Source organism: Dipodomys ordii, unplaced genomic scaffold (assembly GCF_000151885.1).
Source record: "Dipodomys ordii isolate 6190 unplaced genomic scaffold, Dord_2.0 Scaffold141, whole genome shotgun sequence".
In the NCBI taxonomy this organism is placed as follows: domain Eukaryota; kingdom Metazoa; phylum Chordata; class Mammalia; order Rodentia; family Heteromyidae; genus Dipodomys; species Dipodomys ordii.
Window position 1 is genome coordinate 2598902 of NW_012267357.1, and position 14372 is coordinate 2613273.

The window sequence follows — 14372 nt, forward strand, 5'->3', positions numbered from 1 at the left end:
AAAAAAACAAGGCTAGGAGTATGTGCTTTTGTCATTTAACATCATTTATTTTAAATTTTTGCCTATTTTTCCAAAATTTCAAAACATTTCTAATTATGTAGATTTCCTACATAATTTATTTTTTTCTATTAAAATTTTTTGAAATTATTCAGGGACAGCATTTTCAAACACTTGAGTGATATTTGGTGGACATTTAGGTCATGTTGTGTTTTTGGTTACCACATCAGTGCCCGATGGTCTCTGGTCATGTGTTGTCAGGTCAGATTATCTTTTTTTTGGGGGGGGTCCTGAACTCTGGGCCTGGGCACTGTCCCTCGGCTATTCAGCTCAAGGCTAGCGCTCTACCACTTGAGCCACAGCGTCATTTCTGGCTTTTTTCTTTTTTTTGCTTATGTGGTGCTGAGGAATCGAACCCAGGGCCTCATGCATGCAAGGCAAGCACTCTACCACTGAGCCACCTTCCCAGCCCTGTGGTCAGATTATATTGGTGTTTGCCTGTTGTCCCAGGTCAATCATTAATAATGCCTTGCTCACTCTACTAGCTGTCATAACTTGGACAATAAATTATGTAGACCTCCTTTAAGAGGATTTAGAGGAGCAGAGAGAAGAAGCTAAATGGGCAGGGTCAGGGGAGGTGGGTAGAGGCAGTTCCTAGGTTTTTTTGTTGAGTACTTGGGTAGTGGGTGGTGACACCAGTCTTTAGGATGAAGTGAATTTTGGATATAAAGAGTCAGCAGTGTCCACATGACTTTCAAGGGACATTGTCTAGGATGCAGCAGGAAATGAGTCCCCACCCACTGGAAGTCATTGGTATGGGTTACGTTAGGCAGTTAGCTTAAAGCAAGAAGTCATTTCAGGTGTTTCAGTGACACGTTAGGGCATCAGCAGATTGGGAGCAAAGAGAGGAAGATCGTAATTTCTATGAATTTATCTTGATCTTGTCCCTACACATTACGATAATTCTCAGATGCTCAACATTAAAATGTAGTGTCCAAATTTATGCCTTGGTCAAACAAAAAGACACTTGTTAGAAGACACTGTAACAAATGGAAATGTCCTCATTACCTGAGTTATGTAATCCCTCTGTACATCTTTATAATAACAAGTGAATGATTTAAAAGTATATTGAGAGGGAAATTAAAAAATAAACTACCACTACAGGTACAATAGAAAATCAAAGGCACATGTTGACCATTTGGTCAGAACTCTGACTTGATAGGATGTATCTTTTTTTTCTTGTAGGCCTCTGTTTTGGTACTTCTGCATCTTACTGGCAGATAGCAACCTTCTCACTGACAGAAAAGATGAGGCCTAGAGAGAGGTGCAATACCTAATGTTTGGTCTGTGGAATACATCCTAGAACTTCAGAGATGGAGTGAAAAAAATAGCTACCACTTTCACATGTAATTCAGTCCTCACCCTAACCCTACAAAGGGACTGTCACCATCCTCACAGATGAGAAAATACAGGTGAAGGTCCCAAGTGCAGTTTGAACCAGCCTTTGCTTTCTGCCCCCCTGCCTGCCACACAGCCTACTGCCAAGTGGAAGCTGTGCTGTCTTGGTAGGATTCTGCATAGTGATCTGTTGAGTCACACAATTCATCCAGCACAAATACATTCAATATAGACTCTTTGTTCTAGGCTAAAGACAGAGATGAAGTGAACATATCCCCAGCCTGAAGAGACTATATAGTCCAATAGCTGATAGCTACATAAAAACTACAAAACTGCATAACTCTACTGTTCAGTTGGGAAAAAGAAGCCCTTAGGATGGGAGAGATTTCTATAACTCCTTCCCCCTCCCTCCCCTCCCCCACCTTTTTTTTTTTTGCAGTACTAGGATTGAACTAGAATGCTAAGCAAGCTGTCAGCCACTTGACTTACCCTTTTGTATTTAGTTTGCGTGTGTGCGCATGTGCACATACATACATCTTGGTCCTGTGTGCTGTTCCTAAGGCTTTTTTACTCAAGGCTAGAATTCTACAAGTTGATCCACAGATGCATTTCTGGCTTTTTGATGGTTAATTGATGAATCTCACAGACTTTCCTGCCCAGGCTGGCTTCAAACTGTCTCTTGTGTAGCTAGGATTACAGTCACGAACCACTGATGCCCAGTTCTTTGTTTCTGATATAGTCTTGGTACTTTTGTCTGAGCTAGCATTAGAATGAAGTCATTCCTACTGCCATCTCGTAAGAGGTTGGGATTATGGGCTGGGAAGGTGGTTTAGTGGTAGAGTGCTTGCCTAGCATTCATGAAGCCCTGGGTTTGATTCCTCAGTACCACATACACAGAAAAAGCTAGAAGCAGTCTTGAACAAAAGAAGCTCAGGGACAGGTCCTGAGTTCAAGCCCCTGGACTGGCAAAAAAAAAAAAAAAAGCTGGGATTACAGAAATCCACATGTGGCCCTCCATGGTGTTTTTTTGTTTTGTTTTGGTCAGTCATGGGGCCTGAACTCTGGGCCTGGGCGCTGTCCCTCAGCTCTGCAGCTCAAGGCCAGCACTCTACCACTTGAGCCACAGCACCACTTCCGGCTTTTTCTGCTTATGTGCTGAGGAATTGAACCCAGGGCCTCATGCATGCAAAGCAAGCACTCTACCACTAAGCCACCTTCCCAGCTCCTCCATGTGGTTTTTTAAGAGGTAAGAACAGAACTAGAAATAACTCCATTCCTAGTATTAAACAAAAGCCACTCCGTGGTCAATGCACATAAGATGCTCAGCCTCTTCTATGATTTCAGTGTTAGTATGTCCTCATCAAAAGTCAAATTGAGGCTAATTCCCCAATAGAATACTGAGTTGAAAGGGGCCTTTGGGATAGATAATTAGTTTAGGGGGCTCCACTATTGGAGACAGATAATTAGTTTAGGGGGCTCCACTATTGGGATTGATGAGTGTGAAGTACCAGAAAATGGGTTAGATATGGCATGACTGGGTTAATTACCGTAAGACTAGGTTTGTTATAATGTGAGCCCACAGCCCTCTCCCTCTGCTGCTGCTTTGCCATGTTGTGATTGTGGTTAGGGACTGTTGCCAGATGTAACACCACTCTCTTGAACCTCCAGAATTTGGAGCCAAATGCATCTCTTTTCCTTATAATGTATCTAGCATCAAGATTAGCAACACACAAAACAGACACAGATAACGTCTCAGGGAATCAAGGAAACAGAAATTGAAAAAAGATGCCATTTTACTCTCACTTCATTGTCCAGATGGTTTCCAAGTCTGATGGTTTCCATGGGGGAAAGGATGGACAACAGTGCAGTAACACTGACATCAGCCTTCCCCTTACATGATCTCCTATACCAGCCTCTTGAATGACTTCAAAGCCAGCCATTATACCCAGAACACAGTATTACTAGAGATATTCATCTAATAATTCATTATCTAGATAATGTTTGATAATATTTTGAGGTAATATCAGGTGATACTAGATTGCACATTTGTGTGTGTGTGTGGTGCCAGTTCTGGGGCTTGAATTCAGGACCTGTGCCCTGTCTCTTAGCTTTTTTTTTTTTGGCGGGGGGGGGTCCGGTCATGGGGCCTGAACTCTGGGCCTGGGCGCTGTCCCTCAGCTCTTCACCTCAAGGCTAGCACTCTACCACTTGAGCCACAGTACCACTTCCGGCTTTTATTTTCTGCTTATGTGATGCTGGGGAATTGAACCTAGGGCCTCATGCATGCAAGGCAGATGCTCTACCACGGAGCCACCTTCCCAGCCCGTCTCTTAGCTTTTTGACTCAAAGCTGGCACTCTACCATTTGAGCCATAGCTCCACTTCTGGTTTTTTGCTGGCTAATTGGAGTTAAGACTGTCAAGGATTTTCCTGCCCAGGGTTGGCTTCAAACTGCAATTCTCAGATCTCAGCCTTCTGAGTAGGTAGAATTATAGCCACGAGCACCCACTTGCATGGTTTTTTTTTGTTTTTGTTTTTCACAAGTGCAGGCAGCTATCTAGCTATAGGTGACCTGAAATTCCTTTTACAGAAGGGGTGTGGGGAAAGGGCAGTGACTGGCCTGAGATAAACATTTTAAGCTTGCTGGGGCTGGAAGATGAGCAGGAGAAAGGTCCCCTGCAGCCAGAATGACTGACCAGAAAGTAATCTGAGGACCAGGCCTTACTTGCTCATACCTGTAATACTAGTTACTCAGGAGGCTGAGATCTGAAGAACATGGTTTGAAGCCAGCCTGGGCAGGAAAGTTCATGAGACTCTTTTTTTTTTGGTATATATTTTTTATTGTAAAGATACTGTACAGAGGGGTTACAGTTACATGAGTAAGGTAATGAGTATGTTTCCTATTGAGCATTGTTACCTCCTCCGTTATTTTTCCTCTACCATCCCTTCCCTCCCAACCTCCCCAACTCCTCCCACCCCTCAAGCTCCTCCCTGCCCTCTCCATGAGACTCTTACCTACAATTAACCACCAGGGGTCTGGAAGTGGAGCTGTGCTGCTAGCCTTGAGTGAAAAAGCCCAGGGACAGTGCCCAGGCCCTGAGTTCAAGTCCCATCACTAACCAAAAAAAAAAAGTGATCTGAGAAGGGGTCTACCTGGATGGGTTGTAGGGCCATTCTGCAGGAGTGGAGCTGGTGTCTTCTCAAGACCTTCTACTGGGGTGGAACAGTCCTTATAGCTGGCACTCTATAGAGTGCTGGGCCTACTCTTCGGCCTTTAGTCACCTAAACTCCAGGACTTGAAGTTTGATCCCAGGACCTAAGCTGGCTTTGTATGCCAAGGATTCTAGTTGAAGCCCTCTCCTTGGCCTTCCTTGAATGGTTCAGACCAGCAAAGAGACGCTGAAGGGGTAAGCATGGCTAGGAGGGGGCAGCCAGATGTGGGTGGCACACTCTGAGGGCAGCTATAGTGGTGGGTAGGCATCAGACTTCCTAGTGGGAATTATTGCCTCTCTCTTCCCTGGCTCTGCCCCACCCCAGCCTTAGCCTGGGGAACTTGGCTGTTGTTTGGTTTCTCAAGGCTGAAGCTCCAAATTGGTGGGCACGATGCCCAGTTCTGACTACCCTAGCACACTTTGTGGTCTCAGCTCTCTGTGCTGGACTTAGCTTGACCCTCTTCTGGCAGAGAACATAACACATGTCCCTCCCCCGCCATAAGGATGGGGTGGCTAGTCACATGGGTGAGCCACCTCTCGCTATTGGGCAGCTTGAGCCCCTCTCTGTGGCCCTGAGTGAGAATCAGCTCCATGAAAGTTGGGGGGCAGGGAAGAGCTCATCACCATCTGGAGATTCAGTTGCATGAGACAAGTCATTAGGTAACAATACAACAGCATATACTTAAAGGAGAATCTGCCAGGAGCTTCAGAGGAGCTGAGTGGGTGGGGGGAGGAGGAGGACAGATGGAAGTGTGGGTGGCAGGGAGTGGGGGGAGCGTGGTAGCAGGCTCTGACTACAACTTGCATCTCAGCAGATTCCTGAGCTCATTTCTTCACTTCCCCTAGGATGGCCTCTCTGAGACAGATGGAGATAGAGCTGCCTTCCTCACGGCATGGACTGCAGGGTTGGAGGTTTCAGCTGTGGGTAGCAGGCATTGTCTAGAATAGAAGGGGCTTAGGAGAGATGAGGTAGAAGGGGAGAGAGGCCACCCATAGGCAAAGGAAGAGCAGGGCAAGGTTTATGGTGTGGTACAGCACTAGGGAGTGGGAAAGGCACAAGAGACCTGGGTGAACTGGCTCAGGGGAGCTGGTCTCCTTAAATCTGAAGGCACACTTTCTTTCTTACCTCTCTTTCCTTCCTCCCTCCCTCCCTCTCTCTTTTTTTTATGTCAGTTGTGGGGCCTGAACCTGGGCCTGGGCGCTGTCCCTCAGCTCTTCAGTTCAAGGCTAGTGCTCTACCACTTGAGCCACAGTGCCACTTCTGGCTTTTTCTGCTTATATGATGCTGAGGAATTGAACCCAGGGTGTCAAACATGCAAGGCAAGCACTCTACCACTGAGCCACCTTCTCAGCCCAAGGCACACATTTTTGCCCCCATTTTCTGGGGAGCATCTCAGAACAGTTTTTTGGAGCTGTGTTGCATGAAGGCTTCTTTGCTATTTTCCATGTCCTTTTGAGGCTTGAGCATGGCCAGAGACACAAGAAGAGGTCTCCCTGATATATATATCAGCTGAAGTTAGAGGCCTGAAAAGTGCCACTTGGCAAGGCTTAGTCCCTGGTGGACTGGGAGGGACATTGGATCTCCATGCTTAGGCCAAACTCCATCTTGCCTTAATGGGAACATGGTTGCTGGTTTTGTGTGCTGCTTCAGCATCCCTCATTGAATTGCTGAAAACAGAATGGCTGAAGGTTGGCCAATGTCTTTGAAAGGATTGGATGATCATCTCATGACTGGCTTCTCAGTCATTTGGACTTGAAACGATAGGACTGACCCCTGAAGTGTCTTGAACATCAGGTTCATGCATACTAAGGGCCATAGCCTCACGACTGCACATGTGTGTAACTGCACTAGTTTTTCATGAGAACATCAAGCCCTCCTGGGCATCCAGGCTATTGCAGCCCATGTTGCTGCTGTCTGACCTTGAGGTGGGTGAGGTTAGAGGGCTGGAGGTCACTGTTGGAGGTTACAGATCTGGAACAAAATGTGGTAGGTGGGTAGGCTGTGCAAGGTTTTCCTTAAAGAATATCAATTGTGATGGTCTAAGGCAAGTGTCCAATACTTGTCCAGGCAGCCTCAAGGGGATAGTCCCTCTGGCCACAAAGAAACCTGACGGCCCAGATCTTTTCGCCAGGAATGGTGAGTCTTGCCTTCTATCGAAGTCCTGCCTTCCATCTGAAGCCATCTCAAGAAAAGGTTGCCCACCTCCATATCCCTGGCCTGGTCCCCACCAGACTCTGTGAAGCTAGCTGGCTGCCCTGACAATTTCAATCACCAACAGTGAAATACTATTATCCTCACTTTGGGACCTTTTCTCTCCTAAGTCCTGTAGCAAACTGAGCTTCCCCTGTGTGCTGAGTCTGCCTCCAGTGCTTTTGCCCTTGTCCAATACAAGAAGCACCTGTTTCTGCAGGCTGCTCATCCTGGGCATAATAGTGAGCACATCCTTGCATGTAGCAGGGTAGAGCACCAGGCAGGAAACCGGAATGGGAATGGAAGGAATACTTAGTGCTTTGATTTTAATGTGTTCAGGTTTACATCCACAATATGGGCCCACATCTGGCTATAAGCTAGGAGGGGGTTTTACTTAGTGTTAAGATGCCTGGACACTATAGTTTCCTAAAATGAGGACTACAGATATTCCTGTGGTCTCTTCTATGTCATACTACATCACCCTTCTCCTAGCACCCTCCTACTGCTTTTAGGTTCAGGGATTTGGAGTGAAGGCCAGGCCCAGCTGGCTAGGCAAGCACTCAACAAGATTTGCAGATGGTCTCCTAATACCTCAGCAGTTGGACATCCAAGAGAGTTGATGCAAAAGAATAAAGGACCCAGGTGAGACTCAGAAATTGTGGTTTATTGATACTGAAGTAACAGTGGGTTCTGGGAGACCACCCCAGCGGCCCCTCCACCTTAGGGCTTGTCCCTAAGCCCAGGGGAGCTGTTCCTTGTGTCTTGGAACATGGCTCCCAGGAAGCCCACTGAGGCATGCACAGACAAGCCCTTGGCAAGGCCCACACGGCATGTGAATGGCAAAGCTTGGCACATTTGGCAAAGCTGTGGAGCTTTAGTGAAAGCACAGGACTCTAGGGACAGCCCCTTTGGGCTATGGAGGCAGGATCAAACCAGAAACACAGCTTATTTTACGGACAGACCTGGCTTCCAAGTAGCTTGAGTAGAGCTGTCCTCACAGCTCTGGGAATACTGCTGAGGTAGCCAGGGTGTCCAAACCCAAAGTCACCATGGCAGAAAGGAGGCATGTACTGGGGAAGCATGCTGGCCCCCAAGAGGGCAGGAAACCAGTCAATGGCAAGGGGCTTGTCCAAGGCTAACTCCAGACCTTGGAGAACCTGTGCTTCTCCTATGGGGCCTGAGACTTAATGGCTACATTGCCCATTAAAACACACCCATTTCCTATCCTGGATTCTGACTAAAATACTAGATCCCCTTCCCCCTTCCTTGCAAGCTTCAGCTGGGAATCAGCTGTACCTGTGAAAGCAGGGTCTGATCCATTCCAGCTTTTGTACTCCATATAAGGTGCTGGCATCTGCAACTTGATTCTTTTCCAACCCACTTAATTTTAAGAATAGACACTAATAATACTTAATCACCCCTCCCTGCTAGCAGTGGGGGGAAGGGACCTCTATGCTGGCAGCATCTCCACAGGCTGTGCCAGGCTCACCTCGAGTATCCCCCATACCTCCAAAACTCCAGGTTAGAGCCTCTGCAAATTGCCATGTAACCTCTTGTGCCAGACAAAAGGGAAACTGAGGCCCTAGAGAGGTGTAATGATTTGCTCAGCTCATGCAATGAGCTTGTGGCAGAGCTGAGTGAGACCAGTGGTCCTGGCTAGGGACCCTCCCAGGACCACAGCCTGAAGAGGAGGTGGCTCAGGAATCTTGGAAGCTGGAGGTTCTTGGTGACTTGGCACAGCCTGGCTAAGATGAAGGGCCCTCCTCTGTGCCCAGAAGCTAGGACAAAACTAGTTCTCAACAGAGAGAGTACAGATTTCCTTAGCCACAGACCTCTAAAAGGACTGGTTTAGCCCTATCCCAAAGCAACCCTACCCAGGAGTCTGGGGAGGCATTCAGAGCCTTCTATTAGGGAATGAATTATACCCCAAACAGTGTGATCCAGATCTCCTATCTCCATGAGGTGAAACTCTACTTCCAACAGCAATGTACAGAGTAAGATTAGCAGAGCAAAGAATAAAAGAAACCACCACCACCACCACAACAAAAAATGCCACCCAAAACATCAGAAGCCAATATTTCTCTGTCAAGGTTATTGTCATGGGCAGGGTGGAGTCATAATGAAGAGTGGAGCCACATTTCTGTGTCATGCCCAATCCTGTGCCAGATGGCATCCTAACTGGCAGCAGGGCCTTCAGATAGGCTAAAACACCTGGTTGTTGGTGGTGGCCAATCATTCTCTGGATAAATGTCATTTTTTTTGTGCCCCCCTCCCAATTTGTGGGGCTTGAACTCAACCTGGGAGCTGTCCCGGAAATTTTTTGCTCTACCACTTCTAGTCACAGCCCCAGTCCTGATTTTCTGGTGGTTAATTGGACTTTTCTGTCCAGGCTGGCTTTGAGTCATGATCCTCAGATCTCAGCCTCCTGAGTAGCTAGGATTACAGGTGTGAGCCACCAGTGCCTGGCTATGAATGTGTTTTAAGATGCTATCAGGAGACCCTGAGGAGGGCATTGACTGTGAGATCTAAACTTCATCTCTACAGGGAAAAGAGTTGGTATGCCTCAACTCCTTGGAATCTAGTGGTATGCCTACTCCCTTCCTGCTGGATAGTGGACTTGCCTCAGGATGGGAAAACTTGTGTACTTGTCCCATTTGTGAGCTGAGAAAAAGGCCCAGACATTTCGCATACAGCTCTTCAGGGCTTCCTGGAGCCCCCACTGTCTGCAGATGGCTGCTTGATCATCTACATGAGAAACTCAGCTTCTCCCCCTTCTCCAAACCTCTAATAAGGCACCCATTGCTCTCTGGCCCTGCTAGCCTCCTCCTCAGTGCCTGGCTTCCTTGCTTATCCTTCTAACTATTCACAGATTGTATGTGTTCCTTGAGGCCTTTAAGTATTTCCAGTGTCTTTTTTTTTTTTTTTTGTCAGTTGTGGGGCTTGAACTCTAGGCCTGGGTGCTGTCCCTGAGCTCTTTAGCTCAAGGAAAATGCTATACCACTTGAGCCACAGTGCCACTTCCAGTTTTCTGGTGATTAACTGGAAATAAGAGTCTCACAGACTTTCCTGCCCAGGCTGGCTTTGAACCACAATCCTCAGATCTTAGCCTCCTGAGTAGCTAGGATAACAGATGGGAGCCACCAGTGTCTGGCTTTCCAGTGTCTTTTAAGGCTGGTCAGGCTACAGGGCAGAGCCCAGTGGGGAAGGACACGAGCCACAGACCTACATAAGGGTCTCTGCTGACAATGTCAGACTGCCACTGGAGACACTGCTGCCTTTGAGCTTGCCAGAACCTCTTAAACATTTTCCCAAATGAAATCCATGAAATTACACAGACTTTCTGGAACATCCCTATCAAATAGTAATGGTTTCAATGCCTAGCACCTGGCTAGACTTGCCTGGAAAACACCCAGAGCCTTGAAATTTGGGCCCAGACCCTAGCTTATCACAGCTATGGCTCCTGCTAAACACTGTAGAGACTCCTGGGGGTGCACAGCATCACACACACAAAATAAAAACAAAAAAAGAAAACTTCTAGAAAGGTTTCTAGCCCAAGTCATGTCTTCCTAACACAACAAATGCTGCTTTTGTGAGAACTTCAACAGGTCTGTCAGAATCTATGGCGGGCCAGTGGTTTTCCTCTCTCCCAAAGCAGTTTAAGGCACTTAAGTGGCTTATTAACACCACCTGGTAAAGTTTCTGCTTCAATCCTGATTTATGAAAAAAAATCAGTAATACTGCAAAAAATGTTTCCACAAGAAAATAAAAAAAAGGTAAATATTTAAGTTTTCTAAGGAATAGAATAAATGCTAAGCTCTGCTTAAATTATATGACACCATAGGTCATCTTGGCACTGAGAAAACAAACAAACAAAAAACAGATAGAACCTGAAATACTGCTTCTGAATTAAGACTTTTCCCTGGAATAAATTCAAAGACACAAACAAAAGACACATGCAGGTGTCACTGTGAGCTCGGAGCCTCATCTCCCCAGGATGTCCCAGAGAAGAGGAGAGGCCCAGAGGTCCAGTAGTCCCCACATATCATAGGGCTGCCAGGTACAGTGTGCTTCCTTCTTGAGGAAGCCACTCTCTCCTCTTTGGGAAGTCAGCTTGGTCAAGTAGGACCTGCTGGACTTATCTATCGGTCAACCCTCTTTAGTGCCAGCCTTGCTACCATGAAGAAGCCATGAGAAACTGGACTGGACAATCTCCCTGCTGGGACCTATCCTGGCATATACTTGAAGGTTCCTTGGGCCTCCTGGATCTGCCTGAACCACATGGATGCACCTGAGTGATTCATGTACACCCCTGTGTCTTTGGTCAGGTTTCTACCAGATGCTGATGGTCTCTAGTCCCACCTATACCTTGATGGAAGGTTGTGGGCAAGAGCTGGTCCACTTCCCAGGCCACTGTGTTCTTTGGTGAGGTCTTTCTTATTTTTTTTTTTCCTATGCTTTCTACTGAGATCCACCTGCTGAATGATGCGGTTCTGAGGTCATTAGGACAGGCTGTAGCAAGCACCCTGAGTAACTTGGGTGCTGGGGAAGTGCTGTGTAGTGAGCACTCCCTGCCCACAACTACCTGTCAGGTCCTAAGGCCTCTGAAGGGGAGAGTCACAAGGGTGAGAAGGGGTGGTTTGGGGAGCTGGGGGGGGGCCTAGACCATCTAGTTTCACTGTGTAGTGTCGATCTCAAGCTCTGAGAGGCCAAAGGGCGAGTCTTGGCTTCTCCTCTCTGCCTGGGAGTCCCCTGCCTCCTGGATCCTGTTTTCCAGCAGCTCTTGAGGGTCCCTGAGAAAGACCACCATGACTGTGATGTTGTCATGGGAGCCCCGCTCTCGGGCCTCAGCTACCAGCTCCTCAGCAACATGGAGCCCGTTGCCCTTCTGCTTGATCAGGTGACTGTGGACAAGACCAGCGACTTCCTGGTGGGGGACCACATCAAAGAAGCCATCACAGGCAAGCAGCAGGTAGTCCTCAGAGCCCGTCAATTCCCGGGAGGCTGCGTCTGCCTCCCCAGACACATATGGCTTCTGGAAGGCGTCCCCTGGGCAGGAGATGGAAGACCTTGTGTCAGATGCTTCTTCCCATCCACCCAGGTCCCAACCTCAATGTCTGTCACCACAGCAGGCATGCAGCCCAATCTGCTATCTACCATCCTCCTATTCAACCCTGCTTACTGCTTCCCACCTCCCTCAGAGTAGAGCACGACGGCTGTGAGCCCAGCCCCTAGTCTCTACATGGAGGAGGCCTCTCACTCCAGCTCTCCATGCCCTCCCCTGCTTGTGTACAGTAGATTGGGGGCGGGGGCTGGAGGGAGGCTGTAAGGAGGGAGCCGAGGACTGGACACTCAGCAGGGTGGGAGGGACACTGGTGCAGCTGATCCTTTTTGATCCTTTCCTGAGCTACAGACACAAACTCTGTCACTGTCCTGGGAAGTGACTGCAAAATGCAGCTCCCACCAGCCCACACTCTTGAGAGAAAGGGGCTCTAAGACTCTATTGTAGACTGACGCTTGCTTGGTTAGGTGGTCTAAACACTTTTTGTACTTACAATATTTTCAATTTATCAGGGATTTATTGGGAGGCCATACCTTTATTGAGTCCAGGAGTAGCTATCAATTGCACATTCTTTTTATTTATTTTTTTGGTCCCAGTCCTGGGGCTTGAACTCAAGACTTGGGCACTGTCCCTGAGCCTTTGTGTGCAAGGCTAGAGCTCTACCACTTGAGCCACAGCTCCACTTCCAGCATTTTTTTAGATAAGTGTCTTACAGATTTTTTTTTTTGCCTGGGCTGAGATCCTCAGAGATCTCAAACTGAGATCCTCAGATCACAGCCTCCAAAATGGCTAGGATTACAGATATGAGCTACCAGTGACCAGCTTAAACTACAAATTCTTTTTGGCACATTACACTTTCCTAAACTACAGGATGGGCCTGTGGTTGCATCTGGGTTAGGGTCTGTAACCGCCTTACCAATAGCTCTAGACACAGCCAGGGTCCTGTTGACTCTCCAGCAGTCCATGAAGGACACGAAGCCACCCAGTGCTTCAATTCGTGCCTTTTCATCCTGTGGGGAGACAGTGAAAAGTGAAGGGGCCCTGAGTGACTTCATGGGATGGGGGCCCCAATACCACTGCATAAACCAAGACATTGAGCTAGCTTCTTTTCCTTTCCTCCCTCCCTCCCTCTAATGTGTGCCTATACTGGGGCTTGAACTCAGAACCTTCAGGGCCTAGTCTCTGTACCTTTTTCGTTCAAGGTTCATGTTCTACCACTTGAGTCACAGCTCCATTTCCATTTTTTTTTCTTCTGTTGGCTGTGGGGCCTGAACTCTGGGCCTGGGCACTGCCCCTCAGCTCTTCATCTCAAGGCTAGTGCTCTACAATTTGAGCCACAGCGCCACTTCTGGCTTTTTCTGCTTATATAGTGCTGAGGAATCGAACCCAGGACCTCATGCATGCAAGGCAAGCACTCTACCACTGAGCCACCTTCCCAGCCCCTCCACTTCCATTTTTTGGGTGGGGGGTGGTTAAATGGACATGAGTCTCACAGACCTTCCTGCCCAAGCTAGCTTCAAACTTTGATCCTCAAACTTAGCCTTCTGAGTAGTTAGGATTACAGGCATGGGCCAATGGTGCCTGGCTCATGTGGCAAGTAAGTATGGCACATGACACAGGTCTCACAAAGCCTTAGCTAGCCCTAAGGGGCAAACCTCTGCCTATTCCTTTCTTCCTTTTCCCAAGCTTCGCCCCAGGTACTGTCTTTGCTTGCCAGAGGACCATAGTGCTCCAGCCTTAACTGCTTCTCAGAAGACAACAATAGAGTCTCAGTCTAGCCACAAAAATCTTGTGGAAAGCTTCTTTGGTCCTACATGTTCTCTCATGGAAGAAGGCTTTGCACACAGGAACCTGTCAGCTGAAGGCTGGTGACAGTAGTGGAGTGTACCCCACGTCTTGCATGGGAGTGAGGCTCATGCATGTCTATTTTTTAAGTTAACTTCCTGACTCACTGCATGCTCAGAGTGGGCTTGGGGCACCATACCAGTTGCTTATGAGAACATTGGCACCCTAGGAGACAGTGTTGGCCAGAAAGACAGAGACATTAGTCCCCCTTCTTCCTTTCCATCCCTACACAGGAGCAGAATAACTAGAGGCTGGGAGAACCAAAGCCTCTCTCCAGATTCTGGCACTAAGGACTGGGCATCCTTGTGGGGTTCTCAAAACATCATGGTAGGAATGACAGGCTCCCATCTGGCAGGTTGGACATCCTTCCCACTGGAAGTGGTCCCTTGTCTCAGCTTGTGGAGAAATTATTTGTTGTTGTTGGTGGTTATGGGGTTTGAAGTTAGGGCCTCGGCTGTGTCTCTGAGCTTTTTCACTCAAGGCTAGTGCTCCAACACTTTGAGCCACAGCTCTACTTCCAGTTTTCTAGTACTTTAATTGGAGATAAGAGTCTCAGGGACTTTCTTATCCTGACTGGCTTTTGAAGTAGCTAGGATTTCAAGCATGAGCTACCAGCCCATGGCTTCTCTGTCTGATCCCATTTGTGAGACATGGTCCAAGCAGCAATGTCA

At 47.7% G+C, this 14372-nt stretch overlaps 1 protein-coding gene across 3 annotated transcripts in view; it reads right to left on the reverse strand.

The window, feature by feature from the left end:
• Nucleotides 1-9878: 9878 nt before the first annotated feature.
• The window catches only part of Ppm1f (protein phosphatase, Mg2+/Mn2+ dependent, 1F), a 33922-nt gene continuing 29428 nt past the window's right edge, over nucleotides 9879-14372 (reverse strand). For all 3 annotated transcript variants that reach the window (XM_013031493.1, XM_013031495.1, XM_013031494.1), the window contains 2 exons: nucleotides 12773-12866; nucleotides 9879-11843 (listed from right to left, as the gene is read on the reverse strand). In XM_013031493.1, the coding sequence (XP_012886947.1) occupies nucleotides 11470-11843; nucleotides 12773-12866 (468 nt within the window). In that variant the 3' untranslated portion in view covers nucleotides 9879-11469. The remainder of the gene's footprint in view (nucleotides 11844-12772; nucleotides 12867-14372) is intronic.